The sequence below is a fragment of the Scardinius erythrophthalmus genome, assembly GCF_964197995.2.
Source record: "Scardinius erythrophthalmus genome assembly, chromosome: 3".
Lineage (NCBI taxonomy): Eukaryota > Metazoa > Chordata > Actinopteri > Cypriniformes > Leuciscidae > Scardinius > Scardinius erythrophthalmus.
Window position 1 is genome coordinate 17,442,541 of NC_138223.1, and position 19,687 is coordinate 17,462,227.

Here is a 19,687-nt window from a genome sequence, read left to right on the forward strand (position 1 = left end):
TTAACATTTAGATTCAACATTTAGATTTTGAAGCTAAATGTGACAAAATGTTGCTGTTATTTTCAGCGTGAGCCGCTTTACAAACGGCGCCCCATACAGTACATCACTTGCATTTAACTTAAAATACTCCATAATTTTTGATCATAGAGATATACCAGCTGAGCCTCAAGAACAATCTCAACCAAGCCTGAACCATGGCACTTATGGTTAGTGATCATGCCGAGGTAGTTCATTGCAGTAGGGAACTGGCCTGGAGGACTAGGTGGTGCTTGAATTTCTCCCTGTACTTCCAGACAAGTGGCAGAGCCTTCATGCACACGCCCAGATCGAAGGTGTTGATGGTGTACTTCTGACCGACCTCAGCTGCATCCTCCTCCTGTCCTAATGTCCTGTAGCCCTCAAAAGCCCTGTTTGCTAGCATTAGTCAAAGGAGCCAACCAGTCTCTACGATGTTCTGGTGCAGAGATATAGGTCTTGCTAAACGGTTGCTAGGGTACTATTTGGTTGCTAGGGAGTGGCTTGATAGCTGCCAATGATGATACTCCAAAGGCTGCTTGTCAGTTTGAATGATATAAACCAACTGCAATCCCTCTATGACATTCGGATTTGAAGATATCCCTCTTTGGGTTTGGGTTGCTAGGGTCCTCAAAAATGGTTGCTAGGGTATGACTAGGAAGTGTTGAAGGTGATTTGTGATTGGCTGTTTACTGCCCCGAGACAAATGAGCCCACCCTCATGTTTCTATGACACTTCTATCCAAAGATATCCATTTGACCTCTTTCAGTGGAAGTCTATGGAACTTGTTGCTAGGGTGCTCTAAATGGTTGCTAGGGTGTGACTTGAAAGCTTCATGGTGATCCTGAGAAACCACCCCTGTCTCTATGACACTGTGATCCAGAGTTATGTTCAATACAAAATTCCTATGCAAGTTACATAGTAGGATAAACACGTATGCGCAATCCCTGTTTCATGGGCTGTCCCTTCACCATAGAATGTCTAAGGGGCAACTTTGGGCAGCTCTTGCCCCCCAGGAGTAGAACTTACACCCCATTGTGAGATATGTTCTCACAGAGCCTGCCAGCCTCTTCAAATGTGGTAACCCATATGTTTCTACAAAATCCTCGCTCAGAGCTATGACTCACCAAAATCCGTTGCAATGTTAAGTCTATGGGATTTTTTTTCCCACTGGGTGAACATCGTATGCCCGATCGCTTATCAAAGATATATCATACCTCTCCTGAATAATCCGCACGATTCATGGGTCTATGACAAACAGGACTAATGCAGGAAACTATTGCCAAAACAAAACAGCAAAAGTTACATCTTTATGAGCCTAAAATATGTTGTTATTTGCCTGTTTTTCACCAATAAAGAGTGGTTGTACCATGTCAAGGACATTTCCATTTGACTCCTGGTGTCAGAATTATATGAAAAAGTGGGTTAATTTGTCTTTGTATGTTGTGTGGTTCACAAGATATGAAAATCTGCATTTTACGTCCCTTGCGCTGGCATCACTTCAAGATGGCCGCTAAACGAACCCCATGGGACATTGAAACAAAGCGTAAACTTGCCTCACAGACATGAGAACTATACCTAAAGCTTGAGATTTTTACATTTGAATGAACATAAATATTTCCCAATTATGTAATCCGTATGAAACATGCATATATAGGCGCGTCCACTACTGTGGAGATGACGAGTCAGCATCGTTGACTTAATCTCTGCAGCCGAAAACACAGAAAACATTACCAATAAATTATTAAAATGTTTAGACAGTCTCATTCTGATTTTTTCACGACACATTCATAATCATTACATTTGCCGGTGCGCTGTGGCAAGCTTTATGTTTGAATTTGTGCGCAGATTAGGCTATATGTATTTTATATAGGCAATCAGGCGCATAATTATGATTAATGGCTTATTAATATAAACACACGATTAGTCTACTAATAGCTTAAATAAACGACTACTAGTCGACTAAAGAAATATTTAGTCGAGCGCAGCCCTAATATATATATATATACACTCACCTAAAGGATTATTGGGAACACCTGTTCAATTTCTCATTAATGCAATTATCTAATCAACCAATCACATGGCAGTTGCTTCAATGCATTTAGGGGTGTGGTCCTGGTCAAGACAATCTCCTGAACTCCAAACTGAATGTCAGAATGGGAAAGAAAGGTGATTTAAGCAATTTTGAGCGTGGCATGGTTGTTGGTGCCAGACGGGCCGGTCTGAGTATTTCACAATCTGCTCAGTTACTGGGATTTTCACGTACAACCATTTCTAGGGTTTACAAAGAATGGTGTGAAAAGGGAAAAACATCCAGTATGCGGCAGTCCTGTGGGCGAGAATGCCTTGTTGATGCTAGAGGTCAGAGGAGAATGGGCCGACTGATTCAAGCTGATAGAAGAGCAACTTTGACTGAAATAACCACTCGTTACAACCGCGGTATGCAGCAAAGCATTTGTGAAGCCACAACACGCACAACCTTGAGGCGGATGGGCTACAACAGCAGAAGACCCCACCGGGTACCACTCATCTCCACTACAAATAGGAAAAAGAGGCTACAATTTGCACGAGCTCACCAAAATTGGACAGTTGAAGACTGGAAAAATGTTGCCTGGTCTGATGAGTCTCGATTTCTGTTGAGACATTCAGATGGTAGAGTCAGAATTTGGCGTAAACAGAATGAGAACATGGATCCATCATGCCTTGTTACCACTGTGCAGGCTGGTGGTGGTGGTGTAATGGTGTGGGGGATGTTTTCTTGGCACAATTTAGGCCCCTTAGTGCCAATTGGGCATCGTTTAAATGCCACGGCCTACCTGAGCATTGTTTCTGACCATGTCCATCCCTTTATGACCACCATGTACCCATCCTCTGATGGCTACTTCCAGCAGGATAATGCACCATGTCACAAAGCTTGAATCATTTCAAATTGGTTTCTTGAACATGACAATGAGTTCACTGTACTAAAATGGCCCCCACAGTCACCAGATCTCAACCCAATAGAGCATCTTTGGGATGTGGTGGAATGGGAGCTTCGTGCCCTGGATGTGCATCCCACAAATCTCCATCAACTGCAAGATGCTATACTATCAATATGGGCCAACATTTCTAAAGAATGCTTGCAGCACCAATGTAGAATTAAGGCAGTTCTGAAGGCGAAAGGGGGTCAAACACAGTATTAGTATGGTGTTCCTAATAATCCTTTAGGTGAGTGTATATATATATATATATATATAAAATAGTTACTCCACAGCAATGCTATTGTTTGGCTAGTGCAAGACCCTGTATGCGAAGTCTGCCATTTTTGTTCCAGATTTTGGGACTAACCCTGCATTTAAATATGTGTACTTTTCTGTTACAAAGCATGCAAAAAGTAATATGTCAAATTAACAAGATGTTTCGGAATTTGATGTATACATAATATCAAAAACTTTAGAAATGCAAAGACACTCGTATTACTATGAATGGGAGAAAGTGCAGCGCACAATATGGTGGAATAAGTCCCGCCTTCTAAGTAAAAAAGCCAATCCCCAATTAATAAAGTCATAGCGCCACTGCAGCTGCCGTTAGAAGCTCCGGTTTCTATAGAAATACTCAGTATTCTGAGACGTGTGTTTATGACTGCATATGCGCATTTGCTAGTCCAGCCAGAAAAATTCTGTTTTTTGTCATTATTTGAGCATTTAGAAACAAAATTTATGAGACAGCTGTTGTCAGATTTGTACACAGCTTTGTAGAATTTGATGTTTCCCCATTCAAAGAGATAGAAGCTGCACTTGCATGACTGAAATAGCTGCCTGAGAGGCGTTTCAAAGATGCTTTGCCTAAAAGGGACTTTGATCATATTTAATTATTACAATTTTTCTGAATTGCTAAAACACTAAACCCCATTCTCTGAACCAAATTCTCAATAGTCTAAACCAATTTGCAGAATAAATCACTCTTTCTCTAAAACATTAAACAAGTTCAGGTAGTTAAAACACTGTTTGCAAATCTCATGCACTCTTTTTTCAAAACTCTTAACACATTCTCACTCACTAAAACACATTTTGCACTGTGATGCACTTATGTTTCAAAACGCTAAACACAGGTAGGCGAAAGTTAAACACAACTGCAACACAGTTGTCATCGTTTACACACAACGACGTTCACACTTATTTCTAATGATGTGACCAAACTAACTGTACATAATACAAGTCAGTTCAGAGTCCCAAAATGTACTCAAAATGTTGCACTGAATGTTGATACCAACAATGGATGGAAACAATATAAGAGGGAGAGAAGGAAGAGGATGAGTAAGAGGAGGTGAACAAGCAGGAAGAGGATGAGGACGAGGAAGAGCAGGTGTGGAGAATGTTGTCAAGGCTGGATCTGCTTTAGGGTTTTTCCCTTTGCCTGCAGAGATGACATTGTCTGAGAAGTGGAGAAACTCCTCCGGCCGGACAAACATGAAGACATGATGCTGAAGCAGAATAAAATCTCTTACTGACCTTGATTTTGAAGTTGCACAACTCTTCGGAGTGTAATTTACTGTCACATGCTTTTCATTTAGAGTTTTTTACTGTAACCTTTTTGGCTTTTGCAGTTGGGTAACTGTATCTTCACAGTATGCAAGTGGTAAATATAAAGACATTCGATAGGCCTACTATTCAATATTCAGTACAATACTATACTTGCAGTGGATACAGTATACAATTTATTTACCTTACTACTGTAAGTTGTCATTACTACATTTTTTTACGTAATTGCAAAATTTGTTTACTTTTTTACAATAATTTTTTTTTGTAACTGCATGCTTTGGATTCTGTGTTCTCCATTTTTTGATGTAGTGTCTAACAAATGATCTGTAGTGTTTATAATTTTGACTCGCTGTGTGTATGCTCTGAGAGCATTGTTTAATTTTGAGCACAGATAAAATGGTTTTTAGGCAATTGTTTGATTTAGCCAGAAGAGTCAGAGGTTCTGTGAATGTGATTTGAAAATTTGGTTTTGTGTTTAAGGTTTTGAGAAAGTGTGCGATGGTTCCAGGAAATGTGTTTTAGCAATTCAGAAAAACTGTCATTCACTGAGAACATTTGTTTTATATATTTTACAAAATTCACAAAAAAAATCTATTACCGATAATTATCCACTGACAATGCTGTCCAACTGACACAAGGGGAAGTACCACTACTGTTAACTGGCACTGGTTATTGGACCGTGCTAATTATCTCAAAAAGACCAAAATATAATTTGTACAAATTCAAACCTAGACACTAGACACAAGTTCAAACCTAGACACTTTCATGCATAACAAGTCACAGTTACACTTTATTATATGGTGTCTTTGTTACACTGTAATTCTACATTTAAGTACAGAGTAATATTAACATGTACTTACTATAGCGTTAGGATTAAGATTTGGTTTTGTTTAGGGTTAGTTGCATGTAACTATGCATAATTTATACTATAGTTATTACTATAGTAAGTACATTCAACATATGTAACAATGGCACTGTAAAATAAAGTGTTAATAAGTCACTTTTAGAAGCATGTGGAATAGTTATAAAGAGTCACAAACACTCTTTGAAGGTGAGGAAGACTCACGCGAGGAAGACAGAGGTAGCGATGAGCGTGGCCATGTAGAAGCCTCGTAAGCAGTCGCCGTTCTTCTTCTGTCTCTGATGCATCTCACCCCCACAGTTCTCACAGCATCGGCACACGCAGAAAAACAGTCCCACTATCGGCATGAACAGCACAAACAACACTCCCAGTACTGTCAGGACTATGAAGCCGAGCTCATAGTAGATAGCCTGGAGAGGAGAGGAGAGGAGAGGAGAGGAGAGGAGAGGAGAGGAGAGGAGAGGAGAGGAGAGGAGAGGAGAGGAGAGGAGAGGAGAGGAGAGGAGAGGAGAGGAGAGGAGAGGAGAGGAGAGGAGAGGAGAGGAGAGGAGAGGAGAGGAGAGGAGAGGAGAGGAGAGGAGAGGAGAGGAGAGGAGAGGAGAGGAGATTATTTAATTGCAATCAATCTTAATATTCGCTGAGTAAAGCCCCAAAATGAAGATAACAAAGCTTGAATTGCAACAATGGTATTTTATATGTGGGTCAGGAACAAATTATTTGTTAATTGATTAATGCAATATTTTATCACTTTATATATTTCTTTATAAATATGAGTAACTTGACATGAACTTGGACATGACATGAACAAGTCACTAGAATTGTCATTTTTAAACAGTACCTGTAGTAGGAATACAACATTCTCTGGCTGCATTGCCATAGAGTTGAAGAGACATCATCAGTGTGCATGGCGAAGAGAAAGAAAAAAGGAACTGATATTGGAACATGTGCTTCCATATAATCTATTATATACAATATGTTATGTTTTTTATTGTATTATAGGCCTATACAGTGTGTCCATTATATAAGCACATAAATAATTAGTGGAACCAAACACACACCTTCTTGTAATCATCCCCTTTGATTCCTCCCATGTTCTGCTGGATCACCGTAACAATGAGATCTGTAACAACAAATTTAGCAGAACAAAATTAAATGTGATGGTTACTACTGTAACTGGAAATTCGAGGAACCTTCAAAAACTCAAATTTTCATGGAGTTGGATTGTTTCAAAGCACAAGGAAGTTCTGCTGCCCTGTGTATATTACTTTCACAGGTGTAACATTTGTGAGAAAGCAAGTAACATTTAGTAAAATGTTTGCTGTTGAAAGTTGAATTTTGAGAAACAAGTAGATATTTGTTCTTTAAAGTTATTTCCAATTGCTAACACACAATTTTGCAAACTAGGCTGGTTTTATCAAAATACTTGACACAATTCACAAAACCACACACCCAAACTGCAAAATACCTAATATATCCTGCAAAATGAAGCACTGCAACCAAAACTACATATAGCGTTATCAAAATCAAACTGAAATGGCACATACTTCATTCATATTACCAGATTTTTGTCTAACCAACATTGAACATATATAACCAACATTACATTGGACTGCACAAAAATATGCTCACAAAAAAACAGTAGCCTAAACTAAAAAAGACTGAAGTGGTAACAATTAACCATTGAGGTGTTTGGCCAGGTGGCACGTGTATTGGCCAATTAGCTCATGTAGTGTCATTTTGAATGGCAGTGTTTTGAAATGGCAAACATGTGACTTTATGTCAGATTGTTGTGTCTTATCCATGTTCAGTGCATTTAAAAAGTGCCATTTTGAATTGCAAAATGTGTGTAAAGCAGAAAATGTGTTTAGACTTTTGGAGACTTGAGAGGAGGTTTTGCTCTCTGTGTGTCAGTTTAAATAATTGTGTTGTGCATGTCATTTTAGTGTGTAAGCAATTGGAAAAAAACTGTAATTGATATGTTGCTATTAGTTCAAGCTACTGTACTGACCTCAGTGAGTGTTGCTAGACCTCCTCTCGTTATGAAAGTCATCATAATGAAGCCTCCACTCTGCAGAGCTTCACGGGCCAGCCAGACTGAGTTTAGCTCCTTTCTGAGCTTTCTTCTGTACTGCCCTGGAGTTACTGTCGTAGGCTCTTATTGAGGCCTCCACTCTACAGGGCTGCCTATAGAGGTTCTGAGTGTTAGGCTCTCTTGAGCCTCCTTGGACGCTGGCTTGAATATGAACGTAGTTAGGCTTCTGGTTTAAGCCTCCGTTCTTGAGAAGCTCCAGTCTATGACTGCTGGTGTTGACCATAGGGATGAGGACTCCTTTGAGTCCTTTGACTTAGCTCAGCCAATACGGAACTCATCCCTTTAGCATGGCAGCGTGGGTATTCCGTTCCCCATAGCGACCCCAAGGGGATGCAGCGCGAGTTCCCTTTCGAAAGGGAACGTCTCAGGTTATGCATGTAACTATGGTTCCCTGAGAATAGGGAATGAGACTCTGCGTCCCCTTGCCATGCTTTCCTCCACACGTCTCCTTCAGACAAAAAGTGGATGATGTATTGCACAGGTGCCCTTTTATACTCTCGGTCTCACTTGTTGTGATGTCATGGTCTGCCGGTCACGGTCACGCCTAAGGCATTCCCCCATAGTGACCCCAAGGAGACGCAGTGTCTCATTCCCTATTCTCAGGAAACCATGATTACATGCATAACCTGAGACATTTTCCCAGGAGGTCTCCCATCTAGGTTATACTCTACTGTACATGATTGCTATTATTAGTCTTCTACACACACACACACACACACACACACACACACACACACACACACACACACACACACACACACACACACACACGCACACACACACACACTCACTTAAGTATTGTAAGTAGACCTTGGTGAAAAAAGCACTTTACTTAAAGTCACCACAATTTTATTTAAATTTATTTTAAAATTGAAAACGGTAGTTTTTTTAATGGAATATTTTTAAATTTAAACTTGTTTTTTAAAACTACAAGAAACTACAGCACAGTCTCTTCTATCATGTTTTACCTGATCTGAACTAAACATAGCCTTTACCTAACCTCACCTCTTTCAGGTGAGGGTGATACTGATAGCAATAGTGGAGAGCACACACAAAATTAAATATACCTCTTTGAACCTTATACCTCACCAGAAAACTTTCTGGATTTGTATTTTTTCATTATGACATTAAGTATCTTTATAAAATCATTTTAAATAAATTTAAAAATTGTTAAAAAAAAATAAACAGCCAATTGAATGAATGAATTGATTGAGGAAAATGATCTGATAATTATAAACATACTAAATAATATCTTAATGAAAAGATATAAATGCAGAATGTTTTCTGTAATAAAGTTTAGGTTCAGAGAGTTAAGCAAACATCATGACCATAGAATACTAGTATATAGAATACCATACTGTAGTATATACTAATATAATGAGTAATACACAATATTTCCAATACTCTAGCATGTATATGCACACACACACACACACACACACACACACACACACACACACACACACACACACACACACACACACACACACAAATGAACCTATATTCATGTATCTAATGATATAATGAGTGAATGTAAATATTAAAAAATCTTTTATTAAATGTCTCTTCCCATAGTGGTTACTCTGCAAAGTACTGCAGAAGTGAACTCCCCACTGTAATGCTCACGCACAAACATAAACAAACACTTGACCCTAAAACACCTTTGCATAAAAGCATAAGCTTCTTTACAGTTGTACTAAATTTAGCAGGTATTTTTTTCTGGCATGACACCTTGCAGGGAGATCAACAGAACATGACCCAAAGTATAACGCCATGGCCAAGACTGCGCTTTAAAACACTAACAGCACTGCTTTACTACAGGTCACAGCCAAACCAATATAACATCATTAACAGAATTCACTCCATTATTTAATGAAATGACCCAATAGGTCTATCCTGATAGTTATGCATGTTAGCACATGTAAGATTACAAACAAGCAATATCTTTGTTAGAGTTGGCTGAACTTATAGGCTACTTCAGCCTAACTAGTTTACTGAAGAACTGTCCACTTAGAAAGAAGAAGTCTGACCAACTACAGTTTTTTCTTAATGTTACATTTTATTGTTTAAGGGAGGGTAAGACTAAACTGAAAGACCCAACAGTCTCTGTAAAAGACTATAGATACAATATTTGGGGGTTTGGGGGTCAGTAAGACTTTTTTTTTTCTGGGAAGGAAATCAATACTTTTATTCAGCAAGGATTCATTAAATTGATCAAAAGTGACAGTACAGATCTTAATAATACACCAATTTATATTTAAATAAATGCTGCCATTTCTAATGGCAATTTCAAATATTAAGTTGCACGATTGTTTTCAACATTGATTATAATAATAAATGTTTCTTGAGTAGCAAATCAGCATATTAGAATGATTTTTGAGAGATAACATGACACTGAACCTGAACACTGGAGTAATGATGCTGAAAATCATACCAGCTTTGCCATCACAGGAATAAATTATTATTAACAAAACAAATATATTTACATCCAAAAACAGTAAGAGTTGAATATTTCAGGCATAAATCAGAATATACAGTTTTTGTATATTTAGTATATTACAAATTGTTTTTTTTAAATGTGTTTAATTTGTTCTCTTTTAATTATATACCTCTTATATTTTATTATACACAGTGTTACCATGAAAATCAAGCATCTGAATTTTAGGGGTCCATGTGTTGGTTGAGAATCTTATATACTATAGAATTATAAGGCAGATATGTGTGTGAGATATAACAACTCTTTATCTCAAACTATATAAAAGAGAGTGAGAGAATGAGAGAAATCCTGGAGCGAACAAGAAAGGGTATCACTGGTTATAATGGCAGATGGTTAATCCTCTTACAGTGGTCTTGCAGTTTGGCAGTTAAGTGGTCCTCTCCCTCTCTAATGCTTTCTTTCCCGTTTTCTCCCTTATTCTACCAAACCCTTATTACCCCCCCCCCCCCCCCCAACCCCCAATACGCACTCTCACTTCCTACCCTCCTTCTCTCACAGATACAACAAGCTACTCAAAAACATTAAACGAACGAAGTTAGTTAATGGTGCTTCACATTCACGCAGTTAATGGTGCTTCACGCAGACAATGCCAGTATAAGTGGGTCATGTCTAGGTGTTTATCTCCCTGTCCTTCAATTACAGTGCAGATTTTTAAATCCAGTGATCAGTGATATTAAGCTTTATCTGGTCTGAGATGGAGGGAGTCCCCGGATTAAACCACAGACTCAGACTGTGTACAGTATATTAATATATCCCTCGTATCCTTCATCTGTCCATTCCTCAGATACAGTAGCCTAAATGCGGTAGATTAAACTGTATTATGTTTATTAAGCATAAACCCACCTATTCCTTCACAGACAAAATGCTCCATCTGTGTTCAAACCTGTGAGCTGTGACTTATCAGGAAAATGAGTTGCAGACAGACGGAATGGAGAAATATAGTGCCCTTTAACCTGAACCCTGTGTTCAATGTTACTGCTGTTTAATCCAGTAATCCGGGCTCAATTCTACATCAGAAGTACCTTTCTATAAGATCAGGAGTTACAAATCTGCAAAGAATGCTTTAGTAAAGTATCTGTTAGAGGCTTGTTTTTGATCTATTTATGTCTGTAAATCCACATCCACGTTTACAAGTTAAAAATGGCATCACATTTCTTAAAATGTCCTATTTTTAAGAATGTGGTGGTTTAAAATTAGAAATGTTACAAGACTGTTATTTTGAGGTTGTTTGGGGGTTGTTCACTTGCATGTTTTGTCAGGAGCAGGCATTTACATTGCATATACCTTTTGAGCATATGGCACTCAGATTATCAGCTTACCTGATTGGGCAGGTGACTCATAGAGCAGATTGGCTAATTAGTTAGGCTGCAGGGACTTAACTGTGCAATCCTATTCTACTCAAGCGCTCCTCAGTGCTCAACATGCTGACCTCACAATGAAATCCACCTGCCAACAGCCTGACCTTAAACACACAGGGGCTATTTGTCACACTTTTTACTCCAGTATATATCTCAGGGTAGGTTATTTTTTAAATGTAATTTCTGTAGTAAATTTCTAAATAAATAATATATATATATATATTCACTGAGCGTTACTGCCTAGGAAAAAAGACACTTCATTGAAACCACTAGTGGGGCATGTTGTCACATGATTTGGGGTAAGTTGTCACAGTGAAGCCTACCATTAAACAGTCTATAGGCTTTCAAAAACATGTCAGCTAACCCTGGTGTCACAATACACTGTAATGTAACAGTTATGCAATGGTACAGTGTGTTGCATACAATTCTAATCTCTATGTACTCATTAACTCACTGATTAAAACATCACTTTTTGAATTACACCTGTAAATCTGCACATTAATGAACTCTCCAGAGCTATTATAGTGGTCAGACTCCCTTTCTCCAGCGTACTAACAGTACAGTAACAAACCAGCGCAATCTTATCATATCTAAACCAATATATCCATAGGTTCTGCAGGTTCAGATAGCAAAAGGATGATGATGATGATTCATGAACAGATCACTGAGCGCATCCAGGCATAACAGGAAAAATTCTAACAGGTTATTTCAATAAATATATTTATGGCAAGCTGTTTTAACATTTATTCCTTAAAACTCACTTCTATCAGTTTTTATGTTAGTAGTGCAGATCATCTAAAAATATGTGTCTGTGTAAATCAGACAATTTCACCTCCCTGTTATTGCATATTATTGCCCTGGCAAAATCAAAACATAAGGCATCATGTTTTCTCACTGCATGTCTCTTTGCTCTTCCTACAGATTACTGTAATTATCTTAACTGGGACTGGCTTTACCGAATTCACCAGCAACCATTGTTTATCAGGTTAAAAATAGTTAAAGACCCTGTCCAAAGACTCTGTGTTCTGGCCCCTTCAGGAAGAACGTGCTACATGTGTATGTGAGCAGCTCTTCAACGTGTTGAGAACTATTTCCCCTGACTAATCCTCATCATTTGCAGTGTAAATGCTGTCTGATGAATAGGGCTCCAAGGTGCCACTCAGAATTACACTGTAACCAATCACAAAGTGAAAAAAAAAAACATTGATACTGAATTTTGAATTAAATAATAATGTCATGCTTGATCATGAGTATTTGTGGCCATCTCTACCATTAATTAGATACATACTAGTACTTATTCCAATAGCAATCAACATCTATTCAATTAGTCACTGTTACAATGTGTTACAGGTAACAACTGGGGCAGATACTAATGTCTCATATCTACTCTGCAAATATGCTATTATCAAATAAGAGATAATATTAGTCAGTTATTAGTCAGTTGTTACCAGGAACAATGGAATAATACTGCTGGGATAATAGCAAGGAATTAAGTAGGCTACTAGTGACTAATTGAATACATAATCACTGCTGGAATAGGCCTTCTTGGTATTTAATGAAAAGCAAGTGAAAATTAAAAACATACTAACCACTATTAGATTTAATTGGCAACACTATAACACTACTTTGCAGTGTCCTTGTTACACATATAGGGTACAACGGGGCAAAAGGCGGGATATAAGGAGCAGTTGACTTTATTCTCTTTGAAACCACTAGACGGCACACAAATTCAGCTCAGCACTTTTCTTAAAGGGTGGTTTATTATGATTTCACTTTTCTAACTTTAGTTAGTGTGTAATGTTGCTGCTTGAGCATAAACAACATCTGCAAAGTTACAACGCTCAAAGTTCAAAGAAAAGGGAGATATTTTATTTTAAAGAAATTGCTTTTGAAGGACTACAACAAATGGCTGGTATGGACTACACGACATTCCTCCCAGGTTAGTGACATCACTAACCCTAAAATTTACATAAACCCTGCCCCCGGGAACACGATTTATAGATTATCATGACAGTATATTTTAATCAATGACTAAAAGATAACTACACATAAGCTACATAAATTCATCAATTAACCATTCAGAAATGTCCTGTTGCATTCTACATTCTAAATTTTCAGTGCATGTCTGTGTGAGGTAAAAGGACACAAGCAGTTGACGCTCCACCCTCTGTGCCTGGAGCAGCCGCTCATTTGCATATAAAGGGACAGACACAAAAATTGTGCGTTTTCCGTCACCCTCAAAAAGTGACAATTTTAACATGCTATATAAAATATCTGTGAGGTATTTGAGCTAAAACTTCATATACACACTCTGGGGACATCAGCGACTTATTTTGCATCTTGTGAAAAGGGCATTATACCACCCCTTTAACAACCGCATTTGATGATCCACATGGAAATTTGGCTGATCTTTGACATGATCGTGGACAGCAACACAAAGTTGATTCTGAGGTGCCCCTGCTGTTGGGACTAAAAGTACTAGGGATGTGCATCTCCATAACTGAGGCCAATGCGATACGCATCTCAACGATATGATACATTAAAGATACATAAGAAGCAGCTACTAATGTGATTCGATTCACCCCTGTTAAGCCGCCTTTCCACTGCACAGGACATTCGCATACAATCGTTGCATTTCGCCCCCTAGCAGCAGTCGCAGGGAATTTTTAAATTGGTTGTGAAGCAACCATTACCTTTGCTTATTCACCATGGTAAATTGAATAAATTTAATGAAGAAATGCATGTATGAATATATCCACATAAAACAAATGACCCTCAATACATCTCAAATAAAAACATAGTTGATTTTAAAGAGCTAATCAACATAAATATTGATTTAATATAAAATAATGATTTCTGCCATAATCATTAACCTCCATTTTATTAAAAAAAAAGTGTCTAAGTTAAAGTGTTAAAATATTGGTCATTCTAACTTAGCGCTCATAGTTTTGATTAGAATACATCACATCTGGTCAGCTGGTCGCATACGGTCTAGCCACAAAAGTTCAGAAATTTCAACTCATCTGAAGCTTAAATCGGATCCAAAATTTTCCGCATTCACATATGATTGGAACTCCACGCAGCTCCCAAACTAATAAATGACTTCCGGTCCAATGGCTGTCGTTTGTTGTGTGCAGTGGAAAGGCGGCATTATGATGCAGTGCAATCCGATGCAGTGCGAACTACAAACCACTTTTATGATTTATTTTCGCACAAAATATGTTGCTACATCAATATTAAATAAAAAATTTTAAAAAATTCTGCAATCATATGGGAATAGCGAAAAGCATATTTTTCTTAAAGGAGAACTCCGGTCAATTTTAACATTGAGCAAGTCCACAGTAATCGATTGTCGAGTTCACGAAAATAGGTTTAGTACCTATGATCACGCGCGTGAACTCGACAATGGACTACTGTGGACTTCGACCGAAAACAGGAAGTAAATACAGGTATGTGCGCTGGCTGAATTAACATAATTTTTATTCATATCTTTCACATCTACTGTAGTCAGATTCACCCGCGTTCACTCCGAAGGTATCACTCACATGACCTGTGCACTTGTACTTTTTTTTCGTTGTTCTCTGTACTGACAGCACTCCAAATTTACAAAAAAATGAGCTCAATGTTAAAATTGACCGGAGTTCTCCTTTAAAGTGTGCCTTTAGCCCTGTTGTAGGCATACCCTTACTGTAGTAGCCTAACTACAGTAAAGTATGCATAATTACAAGCAACCAACCCTAAACCAAACTAACCCTATAGTAAGTAGGCCTACATTGTTACTTAACATTACTCAGTACTTGCTTGTGTAATTACTGTAACAATGACTTAAAATGTTACCAAAGATACTACAGGAATAATTAAACACTTATTCCTTAAACCTAGCTATAGTATCTTAGGTAACATTTTACCAAATCGGCTTGCCATGATGCCTAAGAATTAGCAAGAACACCCAAAAGCCTTTTTGTGCTGGCTTTTGGGTGAAGTACACAGGCATTTGCTATATGAATCTTTCTAAAATCTATAACACTTTGTAAATATACAGTATGTGGAAGTTTGCCATGTATCTGATACACGCAAAAGAATGTAGAAAACTTTTGCGCGTTCTCAGAGCTTGATGTGCATCTCACCTTTGGGGAAAGGGTTGGGTTGAACCACGTACAGAAACGCGTGGACCATGTGGAAAAGAACACCGATGGGACCCGGTTCATAATACGCGTGCGTTTCGTACACCACCGACGGCACGAAGCCAAAGTCCAACGGCGCTCTGGACATCGCGGTGCGCGGAGACGAATCAAGGTGCTCCTCCCGGGCTTCACTGCTCGTGAGACCCCAGCACATCACCAGCACGAGCCCTACTTTCCACCACATGTCCATCAGTCCTTTACGCGGGATGATTTTGATTAATAACGAGAGGGAAAGTGAAGGGAAAGACCGATTAAGTGTGAGAAAAGTATATTTGTTTGGAATGTTCTCTATTCCTCGACATTAAAAATAAAATTTTGAGAGAAAAAATAGCCCGGGACACATAAAAAATAAAAAGAAAATCATATATTCCAACGTATGCGTTTATTCCCCGTTTCCGTCTGATGGCATCATGGTAAAAATCCCTGCGGTCTAAGAGAGCTCAGGATGAGCTGAGTGTTTGTCTGACCTGCGCCTCCCGCTGCGCGTTCCACTTCTGTCTGATGGCCGGTGCACGCGCACTGGAGATGGCTTTAGAGGGAAACCATATCTAGTTGAGACAAGCCAAGTCAAAGTAGTTTGTAGCAACTACAGTGTCTTCTCTCAAATTGAGCAGAGCATATAACGGCCCAACAACTGTACAGACAATAGCCTATGTCAATAAATGAACCATGTGGCGCAGAGGGTGATTTTTATTAAAATAACAGATTCGTTCATTCATTCATTCATCTATTTCAACATGCACTGTATGCTTTAATGCTTCCATGATATTACAGTAGCATTTTTACATTATTATATAATAGTATATTATACTTGCATTTTACAGTATAGTTAAATACACTTTAAACAGATACATAGGCTACTATATCACACAAACACACATAGCCTATATACGTAGGCCAATACATACTTTATATCGCAATAACATTGTACTGTAATTTGTTGACAGACCAGCATTGTAACTGTGAATCATGTTCAGTCTCTTGCAATCAATATCCCATTTACAGTGTCAATTTGTACTGTAAAAATTGATATATGCCATTTAAAGAAAGTGCAGTCTTGTGCATTTTCAATCATTTTCATCAAAATCATAGCCATGGTTTACATCTGAAAATACTGTACACTGTTATTGAATGTGTGGCTTTTTTGTCATCTTGTTTGTGAACAATGACACAAGAACTTGTCATTTTGATGGCACTGATATGTTCATTGATATGAATACTTACTTTTGAGAGATGAACTGCTAAGGATTTTGAGCAAGTCCATTGTGTGGTTTCAAATTCGAGAAATGTAACAAAGCGACTGAGAAAAATTATAATTTGTTAGACCTATACTGTGGTTTTTAGACTCGTCTGATTCTTCATGCTTTACAGTCAAAGCATTACGATGACTGTTTTAATAACAACCTCAGAGCCGTGAAAAGCTTAACCAACCATTTTCACATAAATACTACTCACGTTACATATAGTCAGAAAGTCAAATGAGTTGAAAAGCAGCAACTCCAGACTCTGCCAAAACACTAGCTTACAGTCCTCTTTCCTGAAATGTCCCACAGCTACATTTGGAACAGCTGAAAAGCTTCTGTGCGGTTGTGTGTGCATGGACATGAATACCAACAAACAGAACAGAGAGAGAGAAAGACAGACACACACACACACACACACGTTTTTGTGTTTTCATGTTTCATTTTCATGTTTTATGGGGACATTTATTCAATAAACATAATGATTTTTATACTGTACAAACTGTATATTCTATCCCCTTACACTAAACCTACACAACACACACACACAGAGGAAAAGAGAGCTTTGATCAAGTGTAAATAGGACATATTCTTCATCCATAAATATAACTGTATTATTGCCTTTAAACAATATCTCTTTTCAAATTTTATATTTTTTAAAAAAACTTTTTTTAATTATTATTTTAATATTTAATAGGCATATGCATCATACCCTGAGATGAGTCTCTCAAAATTGTATTGTCCACAAGTCAAAATCTAATTTAAACCTGGGTACAAATATCATTTTATGATTAAAAATTTAAGAATAAAATATAAAAATGCATAGGTTGAGAAAGAAAAAAAAAATATTTACTCATGCGACCTATGTGCAAGGGATAGTGCAATGTGCTGAAGAGGTGTACAGGTGATATGAATAAATAAGAGTGATTTTAAATATCTGATGAAACATTGTTATGTAAGATATACAAAATGTAAAACATATTCAAAACGATACACTGTATTTTTTTACGATTTTGTACAGCCTAGGTATTGGAGATTTCGAATCCAGTTTTATAGTGGTATTCATTCATTCTGTGATCTAATTTTACACACATTCCAAGTCAAAATCTCAATCGGTTTAGTGTTCAGATCTCTATGGTTTTAGCACAGATCAGTTTAGCGTTACATAATCTTTAGGTGATTATTTTTGGCTTGGGGTCAGATAGGTTGGATTTAATCCAGTCCTTGACAACTACATCACCTCTCGCTTTTGCCGCCACTCAAGACAGAATGTCTGTGGGGATTTATAACTAAAGCTTTGATGAAAGCTTTTGTCTGTTGGTATGATTGGCTGTGCAAATAGACACCATTAAAATAGGTGCAAAAAAATGTCTTGAGGTGTATGTACCTTTGAGTTTGAGTGATTTAGCTTTTGTGGAGAATGCAAGGGATTCAATTTCCACATAAAAAAAGAAATATATACACACTATTGTCAAAAGTTTTGGGACGTCTGCCTTTACCTGCACATGAACTTTAATGACATCCCATTCTCAATCCAAAGGGTTTAATATGGAGTTGGCCCACCCTTTGCAGCTGTAACAGCTTCAGCTCTTCTGGGAAGGCTGTCCAGAAGGTTTAGGAGTGTGTTTATGGGGATTTTTGACCATTCTTCTAGAAGCGCATTTGTGAGGTCAGGCACTGATGTTGGACGAGAAGGCCTGGCTAAAAGTCTCCACTCTAATTCATCTCAAAGGTGTTCTATCGGGTTGAGCAGAGCCATAGAGAGAAAGAGTTGCGACACCCCCATAGACCTCCGTGGTAAAAAATGGTGGCGCTTTTAACCGCCTACTTCTGGGATTTGAAGATCGGATTAGTTCCAAACACTATCATTTGGGCGTTGGACCCCATTCATTTACATTGCTGCGCGTCGAGTTGTTCCAGAGGTAGGTTTCTGAAATATCGACCTCTTTTGAATTGTCAACTGTCTATCAGAGGCCCTTTGCGATGCTTATACTGGTCTTCATTTGTATGCACAGCGTAATTATTTATATTCTATCTGGGTTGTTTCAACCAATTTTCTAGCATTGCCTGCTTGCTAGTTAGCTAGCGCGACTTCGCCAGCTGTGAATGTAGCATCTAATTAGTTCGGTAATGAATCGCTACCACCTTTATAGCAACTATTTTACAATATAGACAGTTGACAATTCAAAAGAGGTCGATATTTCAGAACCTTACGTAACCTCTGGAACAACTCGACGTGCAGCATTCACCACTCAAACTCAGCCAACAGGTCACATAATGAAAAGTTAGTATATCCCAAAAATTAAATTAAATAAAAGTTGCTACCCATGCGAACATGAACACTAATCTTTTCCCTCCAAAAATATAGCCTAAACTTATCTAAGTAATTAGTAATATACAGTATTTCATTCACCCTGCCTCTCCAAATGCAAAACTGAAAAAAAATGCAATAATGCAATAACAGCTGAAAAAGTACTTGGGTGTGTGTTTTATTTTATATTTACCGTTCAATAATGCAATCGCTGCTGTCTGTCCCATAGAAGAACATGACAGCCAGCGTATGTTTTGGAACTATTGGGGCTTACATGAACCACGTGACAGCCATAGCGGCGACATCAAAGAGTGTCGCAACTCTTTCTCTCTATGGCTCTGGGGTTGAGGTCAGGACTCTGTGCAGGCCAGTCAAGTTCCTCCACACCAAACTCACTCATCCATGTCTTTATGGACCTTGCTGTGTGCACTGGTGTGCAGTCATGTTGGAACAGGAAGGGACCATCGCCAAACTGTTCCCACAAAGCATTAAGAGATCCTTTCACTGGAACTGAGGGGCCCAAGCCCAACCGCTGAAAAACAACCCCACACCATAATCCCCCCTCCACCAAACTTTACTCTTGGCACAATGCAGTCAGGCAAGTACT

General features: G+C 38.2%; 1 protein-coding gene across 1 annotated transcript in view; it reads right to left on the reverse strand.

Annotated features, from left to right (window-relative positions):
* The window catches only part of prom1b (prominin 1 b), a gene marked incomplete at both ends in the record, with an annotated part of 35,950 nt that extends 20,232 nt beyond the window's left edge, over nt 1–15,718 (reverse strand). Inside the window, 4 exons of the mRNA XM_081361066.1 lie at nt 5,602–5,807; nt 6,236–6,262; nt 6,456–6,517; nt 15,472–15,718. Of these exons, the coding sequence (XP_081217192.1) occupies nt 5,602–5,807; nt 6,236–6,262; nt 6,456–6,517; nt 15,472–15,718 (542 nt within the window). The remainder of the gene's footprint in view (nt 1–5,601; nt 5,808–6,235; nt 6,263–6,455; nt 6,518–15,471) is intronic.
* Between the last annotated feature and the right edge of the window lie 3,969 nt (nt 15,719–19,687).